The following is a 21064-nucleotide window of genomic DNA, read 5'->3' on the forward strand; positions in this document are numbered from 1 at the left end:
TTGTTTCTGAAAACACATTATTATTATTATTATTATTATTATTATTATTATTATTATTATTATTATTATTATGCCACTAATGCAGAAGGAACTTCATCTAAACACCAGGAAAGTTAGCAGATTAGGTTATCCCAGATTTGAAACTCCTCATCTTGGTCTTTCTGCTCCAAAAAAGAAACACCATGGAATAGCTTTTAAACTTTGGGTCATTTGCTGAAAAGCAAAATTGCAGGATTTTTTAATATTTTTTTTCAAGTAATAGAAATATAACAGATATAACAATTTACTGGCCCCCATTAAGATTTTGTTTGGCTTTAGAAATATAGTCGGGGAAAAAAAATAAGCCAATTTCAAAGCATGAAAAATAACTGAAATAGCCTTTGTCAATTCTACATTTAAGTCAATCTGAGCCTGGAGCCGGCGAAAAGAAATTGTCGGTGAAATATGAAAATCTGCCATCGAAGTCTCCAAATTGGTCAAAAAACCATAGTTTAAGAAATCAGCCTTCAAAAAGCACTTGAGTTCCAGTGGCTTCCTTGGAAAAACACTGGGATGGGAAACTTCTACAAGACCAGGGGAAGTACCGGTGAACTCAAACAAGGGAAAATCGATAAGAGGTAAATGGAAAGTGTTCAAGGAGAAATGAATGAATGCCCCAGGGCTGTAAGAGCAAGACAGCAATAAATGCAAAAGGAGTTTTAAAGGCCATTAAGACATGAAGAATAGAAAGCTGGAATAAAACAGGAGTCAAAACATCGCTAAACACGTAAAGAACATCATAAGACTCCCAAAAATAATCTATATATAGGGGTATTTTCAGAGTTGAGTGGAGACAGGCAATCAGTGTGCCAACCTCTTTTAAATGGAAGGCTAATCGAGCTGCCCTCCAAGGGAAAATGATTCAGAGATTCAGAAATATTTATACAGGAATTGAGAATTCTCCAGTTTCTGTTGAGTCAGATGGGTCAATCCAAGGGTGCTTTTCAAAAGGCAACTGGACTTCCTTTCTTTTCTTTTTTTCTTTTCTCCTTGAAATGTTTAGCTTCTCTAGAAAGAGTGCAGAGAAGAGCAAGAAAGATGATTAGGGGACTGGAGGCTAAAACATACAAAGAACGGTTGCAGGAACTGGGCATGGCTAGTCTAGTGAAGAGAAGGACCAGGGAAGACATGATAGCCGTCTTCCAATACTTGAGGGGCTGCCACAGAGAGGAGGAAGGGGGTCAAGCTATTTTCCAAAGCACCTTTGAAGGCCAGACAAGGAATAATGGATGGAAATTGAACAAGGAGAGATTTAACCTGGAAATAAGGAGAAATTATTTCTGACAGTGAAAGCAATCAACTGATGAAACAGAAGTTGCCTTCGGAAGTTGTGGGAGCTTCATCACTGGAGGCTTTCAAGAAGAGACTGGACTGCCAGCTGTCAAAAATGGTGTAGGGTCTCCTGCTTGGGCGGGGGGTTGGACTAGATGACCTACAAGCAGGAGTGAAATGCTCCTGGTTTGGACCGGATCGCCTGATCTGGTAGTGATGGCGGCAGGCAGTTCGGAGAACCAGTAGCAAAAATTCCTGCCCCCCCTGCCATGCCCAGCTGAGCTGCGCGATCATCAGAGGCTTTTTTTAAAAAAAAATTAAAAGCATTTTTTCTACAACCTCTTCGGCCGAAAAATGCTTTTAAAAGTAAAAAAAAAAAGCCTCTGACGATAGCGCGTCTCAGCTGGGATCATCAGAGGCTTTTAAAAGCATTTTTTTTACAACCTCTTCGGCCAAAGAGGTTGTAGAAAAAATGTTTTTAAAAGGAAAAAAAAAAGCCTCTGCCAATCAGGCAACTCAGCTGGGATTGTCAGAGGCTTTTAAAAGCATTTTTTTTACAACCTCTTCGGCCAAAGAGGTTGTAGAAAAAATGTTTTTAAAAGGAAAAAAAAAAGCCTCTGCTGATCAGGCAACTCAGCTGGGATTGTCAGAGGCTTTTAAAAGCATTTTTTTTACAACCTCTTCGGCCAAAGAGGTTGTAGAAAAAATGTTTTTAAAAGGAAAAAAAAAAGCCTCTGCTGATCAGGCAACTCAGCTGGGATCGTCAGAGGCTTTTAAAAGCATTTTAAAATGCTTTTAGAAAAAATGGTTTTAAAAGTTTAACAAAAAAAAGTTGGCCACACCCACTCAGTCACATTAACCCCCACCACCAAGCCACGCCCACAGAACCGGTACTAACAAATTTCACCACTTCCTACAAAGTCCCTTCCAACTCTGTTAATCTGTATCTGTATCTGTATGACCAAAGAAGATTCTTCCGTTGTCTTTTGAAAAGCACCTTTGGAGTCGGGACAACCATAACTTGGATGATTGAGTATCTCCATAGATCTTCAGATGTCAGCTTCCAAAATTCAACCTTTTCTCTTTCGACTTTGTTAGTTTTCCGAGTAACTTTTTTCTCTTTCCAAAGAACTGATCCATCCAGAAGCAAGCAACATTCAGCTCCTGGCCTGCTTTTTTTTCTCCATCCCAAGGCAGTTTATTTTTATTTATTTTATTTTATTTCGAATTTATATACCGCACCTTCTCCCAAGGGACTCAGGGCGGTGTACAGCCAGATAAAATCATACAATACAAACATTAAAAAACAATTAAAAGAATATATATTAATTTGGCCCCAGTTTAAAATGACAAACCAATTAAAAATTAAAAATATTTAAAAAATATGTTAAGCCAGCCCGGCTTGCTGAAAAAAGAAAGTTTTAAGGGCATGGCGGAAGGCACCGAGGTCTTGGATTCTCCTTATCTCTGGGGGCAGCTGGTTCCATAGGGTAGGTGCCCCCACAGAGAAGGCCCTCCCCCTGGGGGTCACCAGCCTACATTGTTTGGCTGATGGCACCCCGAGGAGGCCCTCTCTGTGGGAGCGCACGGGTCGATGGGAGGACATCGGTAGCAGCAGGCGGTCTCGAAGATAACTAGGCCCTATGCCATGGAGCGCTTTAAAGGTGGTAACCAACACCTTGAAGCGCACCCGGAAGACCACTGGGAGCCAGTGCAGCTCGCGCAGGAGCGGTGTTACATGGGAGCGCCATGCAGCTCCCGTAATTACCTGCGCGGCCGCATTCTGGACCAGTTGGAGCCTCTGGGTGCTCTTCAAGGGGAGCCCCATGTAGAGAGCATTGCAGTAGTCCAGGCGAGAGGTGATGAGGGCATGAGTGACTGTGCACATGGAATCCCGATCAAGAAAGGGGCGCAACTGGCGAATCAGGCGAACCTGACAAAAGGTCCCCCAGTTAATGGGGTATGTCAGCAGCCTTCCCAAAAAGCAAACAAACAAAAAAAACCTGGTGCCCCCCAAATGGGTTGGACTTGATTTCCCGTAATTCCTAAACAAACATTCGATGGTTATATTGCTATATACGCACTGCCAGTTTATTATATGTTGCTTAAAGCAATAGTTTCCATACTCATTTTCCACAGTTGTTTGGGTCTGGCTTCCCTATATGTGCACCTGATTCTCGCCCCTCCCCCCCCTTTAGATGAGTCCTTTGGCACAATCTGTGGTTCATAATTAGCATCCAGAGGTGTGCTACAAGCCGCCTTCAAACAAAAGCAGGATCCGCTGGCGCACCACGGCTTTCTGAGCCAAATAAATGGCAACGGTTTAATGTGTCTATTAAATGTTAGGTCACTCTAAGTCATTCCTTCCCTCAAAGCAAACAAGCAGGAGCAAGGACAGGTTTTGCGCTCTGAATACTAATGCCGGCTTTATACTCATCGTCACCTTCCAAAGCTCTTCAGGCATAGCAGGACCAGGTTTGAGCCAGGAGATGAGCGTTAATGATGGAGGAGGAGGAGGAGGAATGATGGTGGTGGTGGAGGAAGAGGAGGAGGAGGAGGGAGGAAGAGGGTGGAAGAGAAGAAGGAGAAGGAGAAAGAGAAGGAGGAGGAGGAGGAGGAGGAGGAATGGTGGTGGTGGAGGAAGAGGAGGAGGAGGAGGGAGGAAGAGGGTGGAAGAGAAGAAGGAGAAGGAGAAGGAGAAAGAGAAGGAGGAGGAGGAGGAGGAGGAATGGTGGTGATGGAAGAAGAGGAGGAGGAGGAGGGAGGAAGAGGGTGGAAGAGAAGAAGGAGAAGGAGAAAGAGAAGGAGGAGGAGGAGGAGGAAAAGGAGGTGGTGGAGGAAGAGGAGGAGGAGAACGAGAAGGAAGGAGAGGAGAACGAGAAGGTCTGAGTAAGGAGACAAGCATTAATGGAACAGAAGGAAGAGGAGGAGGAGGAAGAAGAGGAGGAGGAGGAAGAGAAAGTGAAGGAGAAAGAGAAGAAGGAGGAGAAGGAGAAGTAATGGTGGTAGTGGAGGAGGAGGAATGGTGTTGGTGGAAGAGGAGGAGGAGAACGAGAAGGAAGAAGAGGAGAAGGAGAAGGTCCTAGTAAGGAGACGAGCATTAATGGAACAGGGGGAGGAGGAGGAGGAAGAGAAGGAGAAAGAGAAGAAGGAGGAGGAGAAGGAGAAGTAATGGTGGTGGAGGTGGAGGAGGAGGAGGAGGAATGGTGTTGGTGGAAGAGGAGGAGGAGAACGAGAAGGAAGAAGAAGAGAAGGTCTGAGTAAGGAGACAAGCATTAATGGAAGAGGAGGAGGAGAAGGAAGATAAGAAGGAGGAGAAGGAGAAGTAATGGTGGTGGAGGAGGAGAAGGCATAAAGAGGGTATATGAAAAATGGAATGCAAAATCAGTGTCTGCTAAGGGCCTCCATATTCCTTAAAACAAGGGTTTAAGTTTAACCCAAACATTTTTTTCTTCCCTGGGACTTATCGTACTTGCACACTCACTGCTAAAATGCTCAATCATGCTTTGACACCAACTATTGATGCATCTTTAATGTCTAGAAAGGCTTTACAATCTTTCTCATGTCACCACTTCAATATTTGGAAGTAAGAACTGTTAAGACTGCAAACTTGGGTTTCCTGAATGGGTCAACCGCGTCCTTCAAATGAAGAACTGGAAGACGCTTGCGGATAAACGGATGCTCACGATGTGAGGATCGCCAGCCAGAACCAACCAAAAGGAACACGAACGAGAACTTATTTTGTTCCCCAAAAGCAACCTTTTGTGCAAACGGTGTACGATATTGGGAATGGTGGCTTTGTGGAGCGGAACCGGGATTTTTGCGCTAACCAGCAATATGAAAAAGTGTCCCTTTTGGTTTCTTTGACCTTGAGCCCGTCTTGAGATGGTCCTTTCTGTTCGAACGCTCTCCTTTTCCTTCCCACTTTTACTTACCAAGAATGATCCCGTTCGGTTCCTCGGGGGGTTGCCACATAATTTGCACTGACGTCAGCCTCACTTCGGGAAATACCAACCGCACCGGGGGACCAGGGACTGCAAGAAATCCAAAACAATACCATCAATCAGGGGTCTCCAAACTTGGCAACTTTAAGACTTGTGGACTTCAACTCCCAGAATTCCTCAGCCGGCTTTGCTTAAAGTTGCCAAGGTTGGAGACCCCTGCCATAAATGATGGCGAGCTGCTGAATTGTTCAAAGATATCCAGATCTTGGCTTTTGGTATAAACATCCTGCTTTGCAGAAGGACGTTCTAGACTCAATCTCTAGCATTCACGGGCCTAGCCTGAAGCCCTTCAGCTAATGCATATCCAGAGCAGGGGCAGGTTTCAAAACCCGTTGCTACCAGTTTGCTTGTAGCCGCATGCACGGTTCTGCGTGGGTGGGCGGAGCCTCCCACCACTGCTGCTACTGGTTCGCCCGAACCAGGGTGAACTGATAGCAACCCACCACTGATCCAGAGTCTGTCACAAAGAAATATATTTACAGTGGGTTCTTTAACAAATGAAGGTTGACCTCTGGAGATCTCAACAGGCAAGATGCTTCATGGTTGGACCTCATTCTACAGACAGGAAAGGTCCTGGCACCATATATCACAGCCGTATTCTCAACTTCATGCCCTCTGGATGTTGGAGGCCACAACTCCCAACGAGGAGGCACATTGGCCGGGCAGATGGAAACCATGGGAGCTGTAGTCCAAAGGCATTTGCTGGGTGCCAATTAGGCGAAGGGGGATATATCGCGTCTTACGCAGACGCTGAATTATCTCGAGAGGGAGAGGTTAATTTCTACATCATTCCATTTCATGAATATTCACCTGGCACATTGCTAGCTTCCCCACTGAATTATCTTCTAATTGCATGTACTCCATTGCGAGCGCCTTGATCCTCGTGAGCATCAAAGGGGCGGGTGGAAGAGTGGGGAAGCGGATGAAAAGGGACACAGATGACAAATTACCTACGCCAAGGTCACCAGGGGGACTTAATGATAATTTGCAAACCTGGAGGCACCTTAAGCCCTAATCCCACCCCTCCTCTTACCTCGGATGTTTTTTAATTAAACCGATCGGGGAGGAATCAAGCAAGCTTATGTCAGGAGTTTGGGAACGGAAGAGCAAATAGAGCTATTTGTCACCCAGGGCTGCAGGAAGGATAAAGTGGTCAGGTTCTGATTTGTTAGCTAACTTAGATAGGCTAAGCCGGACTGTGTGTACACATTTAATTGTCCATCTCATTGGTATCTCATGCAACAGCATCCAAAGAGCAACTAATAGCAGGCTACTCCAATAATCCTGGAAAGTGCTGAGTCCCATCAAAAAAACCTCCTAGGACAAAGGGGCAGCAACTGTGGATTTAGGTGAGGGACTTGTCTTCATATGATGAAATTGGACCCTCATTTCGAAAAATAAGCAGATCCAGGACAAAGAACCTACTCAGGGCTATGATTTTCTGTGGAGCCTTGGGGCTCGCTGAGTTGGGTTGTTTTCTTACAAATGTTTTATGATCCAACTAGACAATGATCCAAACTAGGCTGGATAGGCTCCCCTAGGAACCTGGATAGCTCAGCAGACTAATGCATTGTAATTTAACTAAAGCTGTCTGCAATTAGTAAGTTCGAATCTTGCCAGGCTCAAGGCTGACTCAGCCTTCCATCCTTTCTAAGGTAGGTAAAATGAGGATCTGGATTGTGGGGGCAATAAACTGACTTTGTATAAAATATACAAAAGTATGAAGGCTATTGCTTAACGCATTGTAAGCCGCCCTGAGTCTCCGGAGAAGGGCGGCATATAAATCAAATTAAAAAAAAATATCATCAGTGCTAGAAGGAAAACTACCAAGCTCAGAGAACACCAAGGACCCATAGTCCTTCTCCTCCTCCTCTCTGCAAACCCCTCTCCCTTACAGCACTGATGATGTTACCTAGTTGGGTCATGAAACGTCTCCAAGAAAACCACCAAGTTCAGAGAACACCAGGAACTCATTGTCCTTCTCGTTCTCTCCTCCTCCTCTCTGCAAACCTCTCTCCCTTCTAGCACTGATGATGTTACCTAACTACGAAGCTCAGAGAACATCAAGGACTCATAGACCTTCTCCTTCTTTCCACCTCCTCCTCCTCCTCCCCGTCAACTCTGCAAACCCCTCTCCCTTCTAGCACTGATGGTGTTAGTTGGGTCAAGAAACATCTGCAAGAAAACCACGAAGCTCAGACCCCACAGTTCAACCCTAAGCTACAAATATTCTCTTCTATTAAGATAGTTTTCTGTTGAGTTCAATCAAGTTAATTCAACACAGTTAATGCAAAATTGCTTCCCGTGGATACGATATTTGTTTTTCTATCACATCTAAATTGACCCCCTCGGTGGCAACATTGGGAACTGCTACAGCCTGTACGCGACTCGGATTCCGGCCCACGTTTCTTCTCCCCTAATCTGGGAGGAAGGATAGAGATCTCCCGTTGTTTATTTTGCTTGCGTTTCAGTTCTATTATGGGATGTCAGTAGCCGTGAGCTGTTCTGGGGAAACTTCTTTGGGGAAAAAAAGCTGTAACGGGGAGAGAGAGAGCGAAAAGCAGCATGTGGTAGATGAAGGTTAGCTTCAAGTCTCCCCCGTTGTCAGAGGCAATGTTCTTCTCAAAGTCAGACTTCAGAGCTCTGACCCATCATTTGGGGCGCTTCTAAGGATTAGATGAACAAAGTACCGGGGAAAAGCATAATCCAAATGCATTTCTGGAAGTGTTTATTATCCTAAGCGTGCATTTTAATAGCTTTTTTTTTTTTTTTAAATAAGATGAGCTTTCTGAATTGCAAAGTTCAGAACCTCCAAGTTCCTTCAGAATCTGGGACTGTGAGATGCTGGTACGGATTGGTGGGCAGCTCAGACTGTTGAAGTCGCTCCACCTGTGCATGTCAGGCCTGGAAGCCATCTTTTTCATTGGGCCTTCAGGCCTGCCCACATTTAATGCTGTGGGAAACTGGGAGGGGGGATTGTATGGAGCCAGGGTGATATGTAGTCATAATAACATTCCTTTCTCAGAGAGTCAAGGCCATCTTGCCCTGCACCTGGATGACTGGAACTGGGAGGCATCTCCAGTTGGGATGGTATTTGGATTGGACCAGGGGTGAAATCTAAGCAGGTTCTGACAGGTTCTGGAGAACCGGTAGCGGAAATTTTGAGCAGTTCAGAGAACCGATAGCGGAAATTTTGAGTAGTTTGGAAAACTGGCCAATGCCACCTCTGGCTGGCCCCAGGTTGGGGTGCGAATGGAGACTTTGCAATATCCTTCCCCTAGGAGTGGGGAGGGAATAGGGATTTTGCAATATCCTTCCCCTAGAAGTGGGGAGAGAATGGAGATTTTGCAGTATCCTTCCCCTAGGAGTGGGGAGGGAATGGAAATTTTGCAGTATCCTTCCCCTACCATGCCCACCAAGCCACACCATGCCCACCAAGCCACGCCCACATAACTGGTAGTAAAAAAAAATTGGATTTCACCACTGGATTGGACCACATGATGGACATGTGAGTGCTGGGCAGGGACTTGGACTTTCCTTTGGGTGGGGAAAACCTGGAAGCTTTCAGATTCGGGTTTTCCCAGATGTGCCAATATGACATCTCTAATAAAATGGAGCTTTGAGGAAACTCAAGCCTGGGAGTTTTCTTTCGTTGGGGGTGTTCCTTGCAACCCTGACAGTGTTCTTCTTCCATTAAGTAGGACTTAACTAATACCTTTCCAAGAATCTAGGAAAGTTGGATAACTCTTTCCATTAAAAAAATTATGCCCGCATCTCTATCTCTCCAGCTAACGAATCTAGGTTCCTTCAACCAGGAACTGCAGTAAGCTCCACTTTTTTTTCGAGACGTCAAATTCTAAAAACAAATTTTCATCCTCAGGAAAGGTATTTGCGACTAACACTAAACGTTTATATATTTTTTTATAACGGAAAGGTCACGTTGTTATTCTTCTGTCAAAGGCTGATAGGAAGGCCCGTTTGTGGTATATGAACCTGCATTACACTCTCGTTCAATCACGGCAAAGTCTGTTTATCACGTCCAGTTATACCAGAAGATTTTTGGTTCTTTTTTTTTTTCTTTTTATCGGTAGGGTTGCATTTCGGTAAGAGTTCGTAATTGGACTGTAAAAGTTTCCTTTAGGGCTTGGAGCTGGTTGTAAAATGCCAGGCTTTCAAAAGTGAAGTGGCCTTTTTGTCCAATATTTTTAAAACAAGGTGACGATTTGGGGGAACAGACGCTTGACTGAAAGTTAAAGGAGCGTTAGCTGTTGATACGAGGAGAGAAAAAAAAAAACAGCTTTTTAAGATTAAAACTGTAATCAACATAGAACATTGAATGCTCGGGTTGAAAGGGACTTTGGAGGTCTTCTAGTCCAACCCTCTTCTCAAGGCTGCAACCTTACACCACCCCAGACAAATAGTTGTCCAGTCTATTTGTACTATCCAGATGAGATGCTACCAACTCATTCTCCTTAGAGTGCACACAGTGAATGGAGACAGTTTGTGGAAGCTGGAAAGTCCCAGATGGGACCTAGGCTTCCTTAGAAAGTATAAAGCACAATCTTAGTCCTGCAAAACCTCTTTTATTTATACGACTGTAAATTACTTTCATTTACATTCCGCAAGGCTTGATAAACAGTCCTTCAGAGGAAGGTTATCAACACCCACCTATCTCCCTTGGAATGCTGCCAAAGAGCTAATTGCCAGACGCAGGGAAAGGCCAAACTTGGCACAGAGTCACAAACAGAATTTTCAAATCTTGAACTGGCCAGATGAACTAATTGCTTCCTGCAAAAGATCATATCCCATTTGCTCTTCTTTTATGTCTTAAGGGAGAGGCCAATCATCTCCAAGCCTTACTCCCAAGTCGACCCTGTTTCCTTAACTGTTCCTGACTCCTGGCAGCTCTGCGCATGCGCACACTGGGAACAGGCTCCCGCTGTTCTTCTGCCTCACTGATGTCAGACTCCAGTGACTCCGGAGGCAGCAAAGAACTACCAGATGGCCTTGGACCACTCTCTGCCTCCGACGCAGAGCCCTCGTCCGAGCCTTCCCCAGACTCCAGGACTGGTCCACGTTCCTCCCCAACCTCCTCACTGTCCGAATCTACTGCCAGCTCTGCTGGCCACTGGCAGGCCACAACAGGCACACACTGACACACAAAGACACACTCACCATCGTCCTTCGTTCGCTCAGTGACTGGCGGATTGCTGGGAACCCCGTCTCCAATGCGGGTGAAGGCCAGGACCTGAATCTCATACACCACGTACTTCTGCAGGCCAGCGAGCAGGACCGAAAGGGTGTGGTTCCCTCGGACCACTTGGCTGCTTGGTTGACTTTGCACATCTCTGGCCTTGTACAAAATCTACAGAGGGAAACAAAAATGTTTGATCAAAGGGTCTGGAGAAGGAGCAAAACTCTTCCTCAGGAACTGACGTCCTTCCTAATAAGAGGAGCACAACTTCATGAGCTGTTCAGACTTAACCAAGGCTACAAAACCTTGAGTTTTTGTTCTAGTATGTACGAAGATGATAACAGAAGTTGAAATAGCTTTAGAGCAATGTTTCTTAACCTGGGCAACTTTAAGACGGGTGGACTTCAACTCCCAGAATTCTCCAGCCAGCCATGCTTGAAGTGGCTAAGATGGAGATAAGCTGCTTTAGACAAATGGTGGGGGGGAAAAATATTTGGGTGTAGGTGCCTACCTTATAACCCAGAATGAGCCCATTTTGCTCAGGTTCGGGCACGGCTGACCACGTCAAAAGCATCTGAGTGGAACTCACGGCTTCAGCAGACACATTTGCTGGGGAAGCTGAAGGAACTGCATGGGATCAAACGAAGAGCAATTAAAATCCAAACACACCATCTGGTCATTCCTTTGAGCTTCTAGGATCTGAGCTGTCATTGAAACACCAAAGAGAAATATAGATCTAGATCAGTGTTTCTCAACCTTGGAAGCTTGAAGATGGGTGGACTTCAACTCCCAGAATCCAGATTCTGGGAGTTGATGTCCACCCATCTTCAAGCTACCAAGGTTGAGAAACACTGATCTAGATGGTGACCAGGTTGAGCCTGAGGGAGGGGTCAAACGTGTCATCAGTCACGAGTCCCTGCACACCCAGAAGACATCTAAGCCCAGCCCACCTTGAATGCCTCCCTTATCTCCTTCTCATTTCCCTTGACTGTTAGTTAGTTGGTCAGATTCTTGTAGAGAGCTGAAGCTTGCAATAAATATTTATACTCATTTGAACTGCCTGAATCTCCGGATTTCCTGGGCGCTTGACATACAGGTAGTCCTTGAGTTACAACTGTAATGGAGTCTGGTTGTGATGGTCTTACCCAAGGGTTGTATTTTATGACCTTTTGTTGTGGTGGTTGTTAAGCAAACACCACAAATACTAAGCAAAGCCATAGTTTACTATGGGCATGGTTTGGCTGAAAATCGGAAGTGTCAACTTTTGACGAAACCGTTGTAAAATATGGTCATTGTGACTGTAGAAGGCTATGTGTAGCCATAAATATAAAAGTGGCAATGTTGTTGAGTGCTTGAAATGTGGTGTGTGGGGGTGTGCATGTCCACAAATATCCGAATTTCTGATCTAGGTCATAAGTCCTCTTTTTTGGGGGGCCAGTTATAACTTCCAGTTGTGTCTAAACCATAAGTCCATTCCACATATTAATGGCAGCTTTCACAAAAGAGATGGTCTTCATACATTGGAAGTCCTGAAATGAGATTTAAACCAAGCCGCGCTAAATCTTGAGATGTTAAACTGAATTCACAGCTACTGGGGTCAGCCCCTCTGAAGGAAACCAGCTTAACCATCTGATTATGAACATCCTCTTCCTCTCGGAATAGCCTCTTCCTCTTGCCATTCCTTGCCCGACCCTTTTCTTCTACTCTGCCTTGTAATGACATTTGAATATAATGGTTTTCCGCCGTAGTAGCGGTTGTTTGATTTGGCCTGTTAAATATTTTAATGAATTGTACTGTGGAATGGGGTTGTTTTCAATAGTAATATAAGCTGCCTTGGAGATCAATCTGTATTTGAGTGGCTTGCTATAAATCTTTTAGATGAACAAATAAATTAAACACAGGTCCCCAGATGGAGGAGACACTGTCTCATTATCCGAACCATTTCTCTCTACCTTGTACAGGACATTATGCATACATATCAACCCTTGCAAATATGCATGGCTTCCCACACCAGTCTGCAGCGCTCTCTCTCTTTTTTCCCCCCCTTACGTAACCATCTTTGACACTGTTCTTGTGGCCTAGTTGGAGAGGAATATCTGGAGTTACTTTTTCAGCAAGAGATGAAAGCAAGGTAAGAGACTGCTATCCCCTGTCGTCCAAGATTTGGTCTATTAATTCTGGCTGACCACGGAACTGGTGCAACGCTTTCCCTCCCTTAGGAAGTTATTTCAGAAATAACTACCCTAATGGTCCATTTTCTCTCAAGTTAGCCTCAGATGTAAGGAAGAACTGCAACTGCTGTGCTTTACACTTCAGCCAGTTTTAGGAGGTAGCATCGTTAGGTACCAACTATCCCACTCCAGAAATTCCACTGGCTCGTGGCACCTTGACGCGACCATGGGAGATTTACAGTTATAACGAGAAGCTGGTTGAGAAATTCAAAATGAGCTGGATGGGTCAGGTATGACACTACCTGAAAATGGCATGGTATGAAGATCTTTGATAAGTATCTTGCAACAAAAGTCCATCTCTTTTCTCACAGAGGTTCCACAATTGCTTATAGTATCATTTAAGATAAGATGCTTCTAAGTTACAAGACAGAGCGAACAAAGACAAAAGCGCCAGAAGCCAGATATACAATCAGAACAAAGTAGTCTCTAGGAAGGGCATCATTATTTTTTTACTAGCTTGCCAGGATTAAAGTGAGGACCGCAAGGAACTTCCAGGGGTGGGAAACTCCCCAGTCCTAGACCAAGCCAAAAATGCTAGAGAATTCCTGGAAGCCTGGCACTCAGACAAATCAGCCATCAACAGGCAATAGAGATAAACAACATCTACCTACCATTTTAAAAGAGATAATTAACAAGCTAATAGGCCACAACACCTCCTGACCAGCAATCAACACAGAGATAAGTAGAAATTAACACCAAGCAATAAGCCACATCCCAATCAAGGAGCTACCATCCCAGTAAACAACAGCCTAATCAAGGAACCACCGAGATTATTCCTACCATCCCTGACAGGGCAAGCTGCTGGTATATGATGATGTTCGTCCATCGTGTCCGAAGAGGACCTTGACATCTAACAGGTTGTGGGCTGTCCACGATGTGTCCGCAGGTGGCTGGTAAGGCCTATACGGGCACGGAATGTTCTGCCACATGTCAGGCAGACATGTGTGGGCACCATTGTTGAGGCATTTGGAGCTCTGGCTTTGAGGAGGGCTCGTGTCAGACCTGGAAACCATCTTTTTCGTAGGATTTTCAGGCCTGCCACATTTACTACTACTGTGGGAAACTGGAAGGGGGGATTGTATGGAGCAGTGGTGAAATCCAAATTTTTTTTAGTACTGGTTCTGTGGGCGTGGCTTGGTGGGCATGGTGTGGCTTGGTGGGCGTGGCAGGGGAAGGATACTGCAAAATCCCCATTCCCTCCCCACTCCTGGGGGAAGGATATTGCAAAATCTCCATTCCCACCCCACTCTGGGGCCAGCCAAAGGTGGTATTTGCCGGTTCTCCATAACTACTCAAAATTTCCGCTACCGATTCTACGAACTGCTCAAAATTTCTGCTACCGGTTCTCCAGAACCTGTCAGAACCTGCGGGATTTCACCCCCTAGTATGGAGCCAGGGTGATATATAGTCATAATAACATTCCTTTCTCAGAGAGTCAAGGACATCTTGCCCTGCACCTGGATGGCTGGAACTGGGAGGCATCTCCAGTTGGGACGTTGCTTGGATTGGACCATGTGATGGGCATATGGGTGCTGGATAGGGACTTGGACTTTCCGTTGGGTGGAGAAAACCTGGAAGCTTTCAGATTTGGGTTTTCCCAGATGTGCCAATATGACATCTCTAATAAAATGGAACTTTGAGGAAACTCAAGTCTGGGAGTTTTCTTTCATTGGGGGGTGTTACTTGGAACCCTGACAGCTCGCTTCTCTTGTGATGTGGTTGTCCTTCGGTCCTCAGATGCCTGGCAGCCTTGGTGGATCAGCGTACACCATGTCAATCGGTCTTGTGCCAGGGTTTCCCAGGAGGTGGTGTCGCTATCCAGGCGCTTGAAGGAGACTTTCAATGTGCTTTGTATGCCTTCCTTTGTCACCCGTGCACATATACAGAGAGAGCAAAGCCCTCTCCCTTCTGGAACTGATGATATTACCTAACTGGGTAATGAAATGCCTGCGATGAACTAACCAAGCTCAGAGAGCACCAAGGATCCCAGAGTTCAGCCCTGAGCTACAAATATTCTCTTCAATGGACATTGAAAAGGCTCACGCTCCATCTGTAATCTCAGCTAAAGGGGGCTCTTGTAGCCATGGGACACAAAGCAGGATTGCTGTAGTAAGCTGACTGGTAGTTTCATATGGAAGACAACGCCTCGAAAGACCCTGAAGCTAATAAACAGCTTAAGTCCGCCTCAAACTGTTGCAAAAACCGCAAACGGAGACTCCGATTTCAGATCGATTTAGCTTCCAAAAAGAGCAAGAGGCAAGATTGGGATGTTGTGGTCCCTTAAGTGACCAGCTGAGATCTTTTCCACAAGAGAAGCGAGACCCAACCACTTCATTTTCTACAGAGGTGATTCAATGTCCTACAGCAATATTTGATGAAAGTCCGTCTCATCTAGCCTAATCCTTTTAGAAAGCCGGGAGCTATCCAATTAAAGTCTAGCCCTCAATATTTGCTATGGAAACATAGCCTAAGAATGTTGAATGTTTCAAATAAAAACTTTTTTGGGGTGGGGGGGAGAAAACAATGCATCCCTTTTCAGTGTGAAGGCTTTAATTTAAAGGTCATAATACAATTACTGTCATTAACCTCACCGTGACAGGCAGAAATCCTACGTCTCTCCTCTCATTTGCCTCTCCATTCTTATGCCTTTGAGCACTTTTTAGAGAGGTGTAACTCTGTTACACTCACAATTAGATTTTCAGGGTGCTCTAAGGGTCTCGGATGAGAATTTTATTTATTTGAGTGCTGCTTAGGCCTCTCCCCAGCACTCCCTTCTTTGTGTGTACACAGTGATGTTTAGAAGGCACAGTGTTGTGGTCTGCTGGCAGTCTGCGGAGCTGGCAGCAGAGTCGGACAGTGAGGAGGCTGGGGAGGAACATAGGCCAGTCCTGGAGTCTGAGGAAGGCTAGGACGAGGGCTCTGCATCAGTGGCAGAGAGGGGGCCAGGGCCATCTGGGAGTTATGTGCTGACTCCGGAGCCTCCAGAGTCTGACGTCAGCGAGGCAGAGGAACAGGGGGAGCCTGTTCCCAGTGCGCGCATGAGCAGAGCTGCCAGGAGGCAAGAACAGTTAAGACAAAAGGGGCGACACGGGAGTAAGGCTTGGAAATGATTGGCCCCTCCCATAAGACATCAAGGAGGAGCAAAGGCACGTGAGCCTTTGCAGGAAGCAACTTTGTTCGTGCTGGTCGGTTTAAATTTTGAAGCTCCGTTTTGACTCTGTGCTCCGTTTGGCCTTGCAAAGCTAATTGGCAATTAGGTCTTTGGCAGCGTTTCAAGGGAGATAAAGGTGGGAGCTTATCAGCCTTATCCCGAAGGACTGTGGCAGACTTCTGTCAGACTATTCACAAACTATTTGTAACTCATCCCGGGCTGGGAATGAACAGAATTCACAGCCGTTGAAATAAAAAGAGGGTTTTTGGGACTAATTGTGTCCTTTTTACTGTCTCAGGAAGCCTAGGTCATAACACACAGTTTCTGAAAAGGATCCCCTGTGTCTGAGGAAAGGAGGAGATAAAGGTTTTCAAAGAAAGGATCTGGATGAAAGGTAGCTTCCCCTCAACGTTAAAGAACAACCTGTTCAAACCAGGAGAAGGTCTCTGGGCACCTTGAGGAGGAAAACTGGCTTTGTTTGTGTATGTGTGTGTGTAAGAAATCATGTTTCCAGTTTTTGTCAACACACAAAATACTATCGCGGTCTAGTTCTCGTGTTCACTGCTAAGTCTCTCTTAGTCATCCTGTCCTGTTCCTCCCTGCCTACAAATTGTCCTCATCCTGAAAGTCCCTGGCCTGACTGGCCCTGCCCTTCCCCTTTTTCCTCCAAAGCCAACCAAGCTTCTCCTTCAATCTCTGTCGGCTCCAGTTCCAGCTTGTCTTCCCCCGCAGATTCAGGCTCCGACGGGGGCATGACAGTCTTCTGGAAATGCAGAAGAGAGTGAAGGCATTGGGAGGGAAGTTAGGTGGGATAGTGGTAGTTTCCTCACCTGCAGAAGAAGGACAGGCAGTGCCTGGGGATGGAGTCAAGAGAGGAATCAGCCTAGAATCGTTACGTTCCCACAAATGGTCCAACCTCTCTTGAATTCCGCTGACTCTTTTCTAGCTTCAAATTAGTGTTGACCATCACTTGACTAGATTCTTGCGTGTAGGGATGAACAATAAATCAGCTTAACTGGAGCTTAACGCGAGATCCTGATTCTTTGCATCTGACCCATCAAATACTTGGAGGAGAAACAATATTCCATACTTTAAGAGTCCCAGATTGCTTGTAGAAAGGCTCCAGACAGCGATTCTTCTTTCTCTGTCAATCAAACATGGAATAATAGCCAGTAGCTATCGAGGAGGATGTCATACTCAAGGGTAGAACAGGATGTGTGGAGTGAGAGGAGAAATCACTGACAGTTCGTGGCATGTCTCCTTCCTTCTTCATCAATACCATGCACAACATTTCAGATCTGTCAAAACCTCACCATCTGTCACTTTTAACTCCGTACCTGAGTCACACAAGGGTACTCACAAGAAATGCACGCGTGCACATGTGCATACACACTCGGGAATCCCAGCCACTCTCCGCAACAGTTTCTGCATCACCAATTAGCCGGAGTATCAGAAGAAAATTCTAGTCCCCTCTCTCCGTCCCTCTCTGTTCGCTCCTCAGGTTGAAAATTTTTTTCCTTTTCCTTTTTAGATTCCTCTTCGCCTAGATTTATCTCTCGCAAGAATATAATTATGTTAAAGGACTATAGATTGCCAAGAGACGCGACTGTGTTTGGCAGGCTGCCTCGGATTTATCTACAGATCTTCACAAAGAGAAACTCCGTTATGAATGGCTTCTCGAGGGCGGGGGGAGGGGTGCGCAAAATGAAAAAGCAGCAACACCGCGCCAGATTTTCGGTGTGAAGGAAGCAACTTGTCATCTGACCGCTGTTGTTGTTTTTTTTTTTTTTCCGTCTGTTCAATTGATTCTGACTCTTTGAGACCCAATGAATGCAATTTTGCCAGGATCGTCTGTCAGTAGCTGCTTCTTGGAGTTCTTGTACGCTCACCGTTGCGGCCGGCGGATTTTCTCCCAAGGAAGGTTGACCTTTTCATAGAAAGTTTCTTAGAGATGGAATCGTTTCATGGCTAGGCAAAAGAACAGTTTTTTTTCCCAAACGCCATCACTCTGCTAAATAAATAATTCCCTCAACACTGTCAAACTATTTATTATTTACTATTTACTACTATTTACATGGAGATTTTGCAGTATCCTTCCCCTGCCGTGCCTGCCAAGCCAAGCCAAGCCAAGCCAAGCCAAGCCAAGCCAAGCCACACCCACCAAACCACACTACGCCCACCAAGCCACGCCCACAGAACTGGTAGTAAAAAAAATTGAATTTCACCACTGCCTTACATGCACAACGCATCAAGGGGGGAAATCCTCCTTACCTGACACCGTCTCAACCACCTTTGTTCAAGAGTGAAGCACTCATCTTGGTTCTCTTTCGGTTTAATTGATCCCTCCCTCCATCATCGTTAATGAAAATATGCAAATTTGAAGATGCCGGGCATTTTATTGCGAGAAGAAAAAGGAGGAGCAAAGGGCAAGTCCCGTTTTCCGTGATAAATGAGGCTCAACCTTAGTCATGCAGCAACGGGAAGGCCTTGTATGATTACGGAGACAAATTGCAAATACAACCCCTACTCATTGGGCAGGTTAAGTCACGGCGTGATTTACTCTCACTATTGAATACTTAATTCCAGAAAGGTCACTGCACTCAATTATTCACCCACAGGAGAAAGGTAAATTACATGGGGTGCATATGGGACGGGGGTCGAGGAAGGAACCTTGTTAGAAGTTATCTAGAAAACAGCTTAATAACTACCTTCTGCCAAAGTTCACGAGCTAACCTGGCTACTTTGCCTGGCTGCTCTGGTGGTCTTGTGGCCATAGACCCTGGAGAACCTGCTTGGCTGAGAACCTCTCTTGCTAAAATTGGGCCACTCGACAAAGCTGGACTGCATGAATCTGTGATGGAATATAGTATGGAAGTGGCTCCCCAGGAGGGAAGGGGTCAGAGGTGGGTTTCAGCAGGTTCTGACCAGTTCTGGAGAACCGGTAGCGGAAATTTTGAGTAGTTTGGAGAACTGGTAAATACCACCTCTGACTGGCCCCGCCCCCATCTATTCTCTGCCTCCCGAGTCCCAGCTGATGGGGAAGAAATGGGGATTTTGCAATATCCTTCCCCTGAAGTGGGGAGGGAATGGGGATTTTGCAATATCCTTCCCCTGAAGTGGGGAGGGAATGGAGATTTTACAGTATCCTTCTCCTGGAGTGGGGAGGGAATGGAGATTTTACAGTATCCTTCTCCTGGAGTGGGGTGGGAATGGAGATTTTACAGTATCCTTCCCCTGGAGTGGGGTGAGAATGGAGATTTTACAGTATCGTTCCCCTGGAGTGGGGTGGGAATGGAGATTTTACAGTATCCTTCCCCTGCCACATCCGCCATGCCACGCCCACCAGGCCACGCCACGCCCACCAAGCCACGCCCACAGAACCAGTAGTAAAAGAAAATGAATCCCACCACTGGAAAGGGTGGATTCCAGAAGAGTAAGAGGCAACTCAGCACAGAAATCACATGTGAGAGAAAGAGGCTGAAGACAATCCCTCCTTAATAGTTCCCAGTGTCTATGGTAGATGCATATAGTGGAGTCTTCAGTCTGGCAAGATTCTGTCTATAGGTATGAAACAATAAAGAACTCAGCTTGGAAGGACAGCCAGATGTCATTCTTGGTTTCGGACCTGACAGAATCGGACTGATGTAAAAAAAAAAAAAAAATGCCTTCCGGGTGCGAATCTACTCTATCCCAATCCCAAACCAGAGGAAATGCTTGGAAAAAAAACATTTAAGAGCAACAAGCGATGCTCCTTTCCCATTGCTTACCTGATTCTCGTGTACGGCCTCGCACTATCTCACTCCAAGGTCCCGACCCAATGGCGTTGAAGGCTTGGATCTGCAATTCATACTCGGTCCACTCTTGAAGATCCTCAACGGTGACTTCCGTCTCCAGTCGGTCGCTGATGACCTTGGCCAATGCAGGACACTGTGTGTCCACACACCAGTACTTGATCCTGTAACCCACGGACTCGGGGTTCCCATTGTATTGTGCATCAGGCAGAGGCTGAGCGTGGTCAGAAGAAGAAAAAAGGATCAGTGAGGGTCAGGTCACTTAATTCTCTGCCTGTTGCGTGTTTTTTTGAAGGACCATCTCTCTCCTCTTCCATCCACCCAGGCCATCAGGATGGGAAGGCAAGATACATTATGAGTCCCCTTGATTAGGGATTTACATCTGGTGGGAATCACAGAAAAGGACCTTCTCGGTGGTGGAACATCAATCACTGGGAGGTATAGTCTCCCAGTTACTTTTTCAAAAGGCTCTCAAGACACGGTTTTGTCAGTGGGCCTGAGGATCACAAATGGAGACGGAACTGAACAAGTAATTGATTTTATTGTGTTGTTGCTGCCATGGGGGAAGGCGGTTATGGGTTGTCCTTATTTTTAACGTTGTAAGACACCCAGAGTTGCCTGTGAGTGAGTTGGGAAGCCACATAACTTTTGTTTAATAAATAAATAAACAACAAATAACATTCTTACAAATGACCTTAGCATGTAGGAGGCTTCTAGAACTACAGATAGATGTTTGAACTGAGGGGTCTTTGGCGCTCTCTGGGTTTGGTTGATTTTTCTGAAGACGTTTCATTACCCAACTAGCGAACATCATCAGGCAGGGTGATGAGCCGAGGTAGCGCAGTGGTTAGAGTGCAGTACTGCAGCTACTTCAGCTGACTGCTAGTTCAGCAGATCAGCGGATCAAATCTCACCGGCTCAAGGTTGACTCAGCCTTCCATCCTTCCGAGGTGGGTAAAACGAGGACCCAGATTGTTGGGGGCAATATGCTATTTAGTATACTGTCTTTGGTGTAAGAGTCCTCGGAGAGTGGGCGGCATAGAAATATGAATAATAAAATAAATAAATAAATAATGAAATGTCTGCAAGAAAACAACCAAGCTCCAGAGAGCGTCAAGGAACCCTCAGTTCAAACATCTATCTGTAGTTCTAGAATCCTTGTGTAGAATCCTTGTAGCTCAGAGTTGAAATGAAAGGCCCTTGGTGCTCTCTGAGCTTGGTTGTTTTCTTGCAAACATTTCGTTACCCAACTAGGCAACATCATCAGTTCGCCTCTCATTTCAACCCCGAGCTATAAAGGATTCTCCTTTATTGGATGCTTGAACTTTCAGAGCCGATAGGCATCTGCGAACTAGTAAGACGGAGCCAGACATGTGGCTCAC

At 45.6% G+C, this 21064-nt stretch overlaps 1 protein-coding gene across 4 annotated transcripts in view; it reads right to left on the minus strand.

Moving 5' to 3' along the window:
- SDK1 (sidekick cell adhesion molecule 1) overlaps nt 1–21064 on the minus strand; it is a 430408-nt gene that overhangs the window by 78509 nt on the left and 330835 nt on the right. For all 4 annotated transcript variants that reach the window (XM_060684054.2, XM_060684053.2, XM_087878657.1 and 1 more), the window contains exons 25-28: nt 19659–19896; nt 11021–11136; nt 10491–10680; nt 5247–5345 (exon numbers count right to left, since the gene is read on the minus strand). In XM_060684054.2, coding sequence (XP_060540037.2) covers nt 5247–5345; nt 10491–10680; nt 11021–11136; nt 19659–19896 — 643 coding nt within the window. The remainder of the gene's footprint in view (nt 1–5246; nt 5346–10490; nt 10681–11020; nt 11137–19658; nt 19897–21064) is intronic.

The sequence above is a fragment of the Pantherophis guttatus genome, chromosome 14, assembly GCF_059756535.1.
Source record: "Pantherophis guttatus breed Tessera chromosome 14, ASM5975653v1, whole genome shotgun sequence".
NCBI lineage: Eukaryota > Metazoa > Chordata > Lepidosauria > Squamata > Colubridae > Pantherophis > Pantherophis guttatus.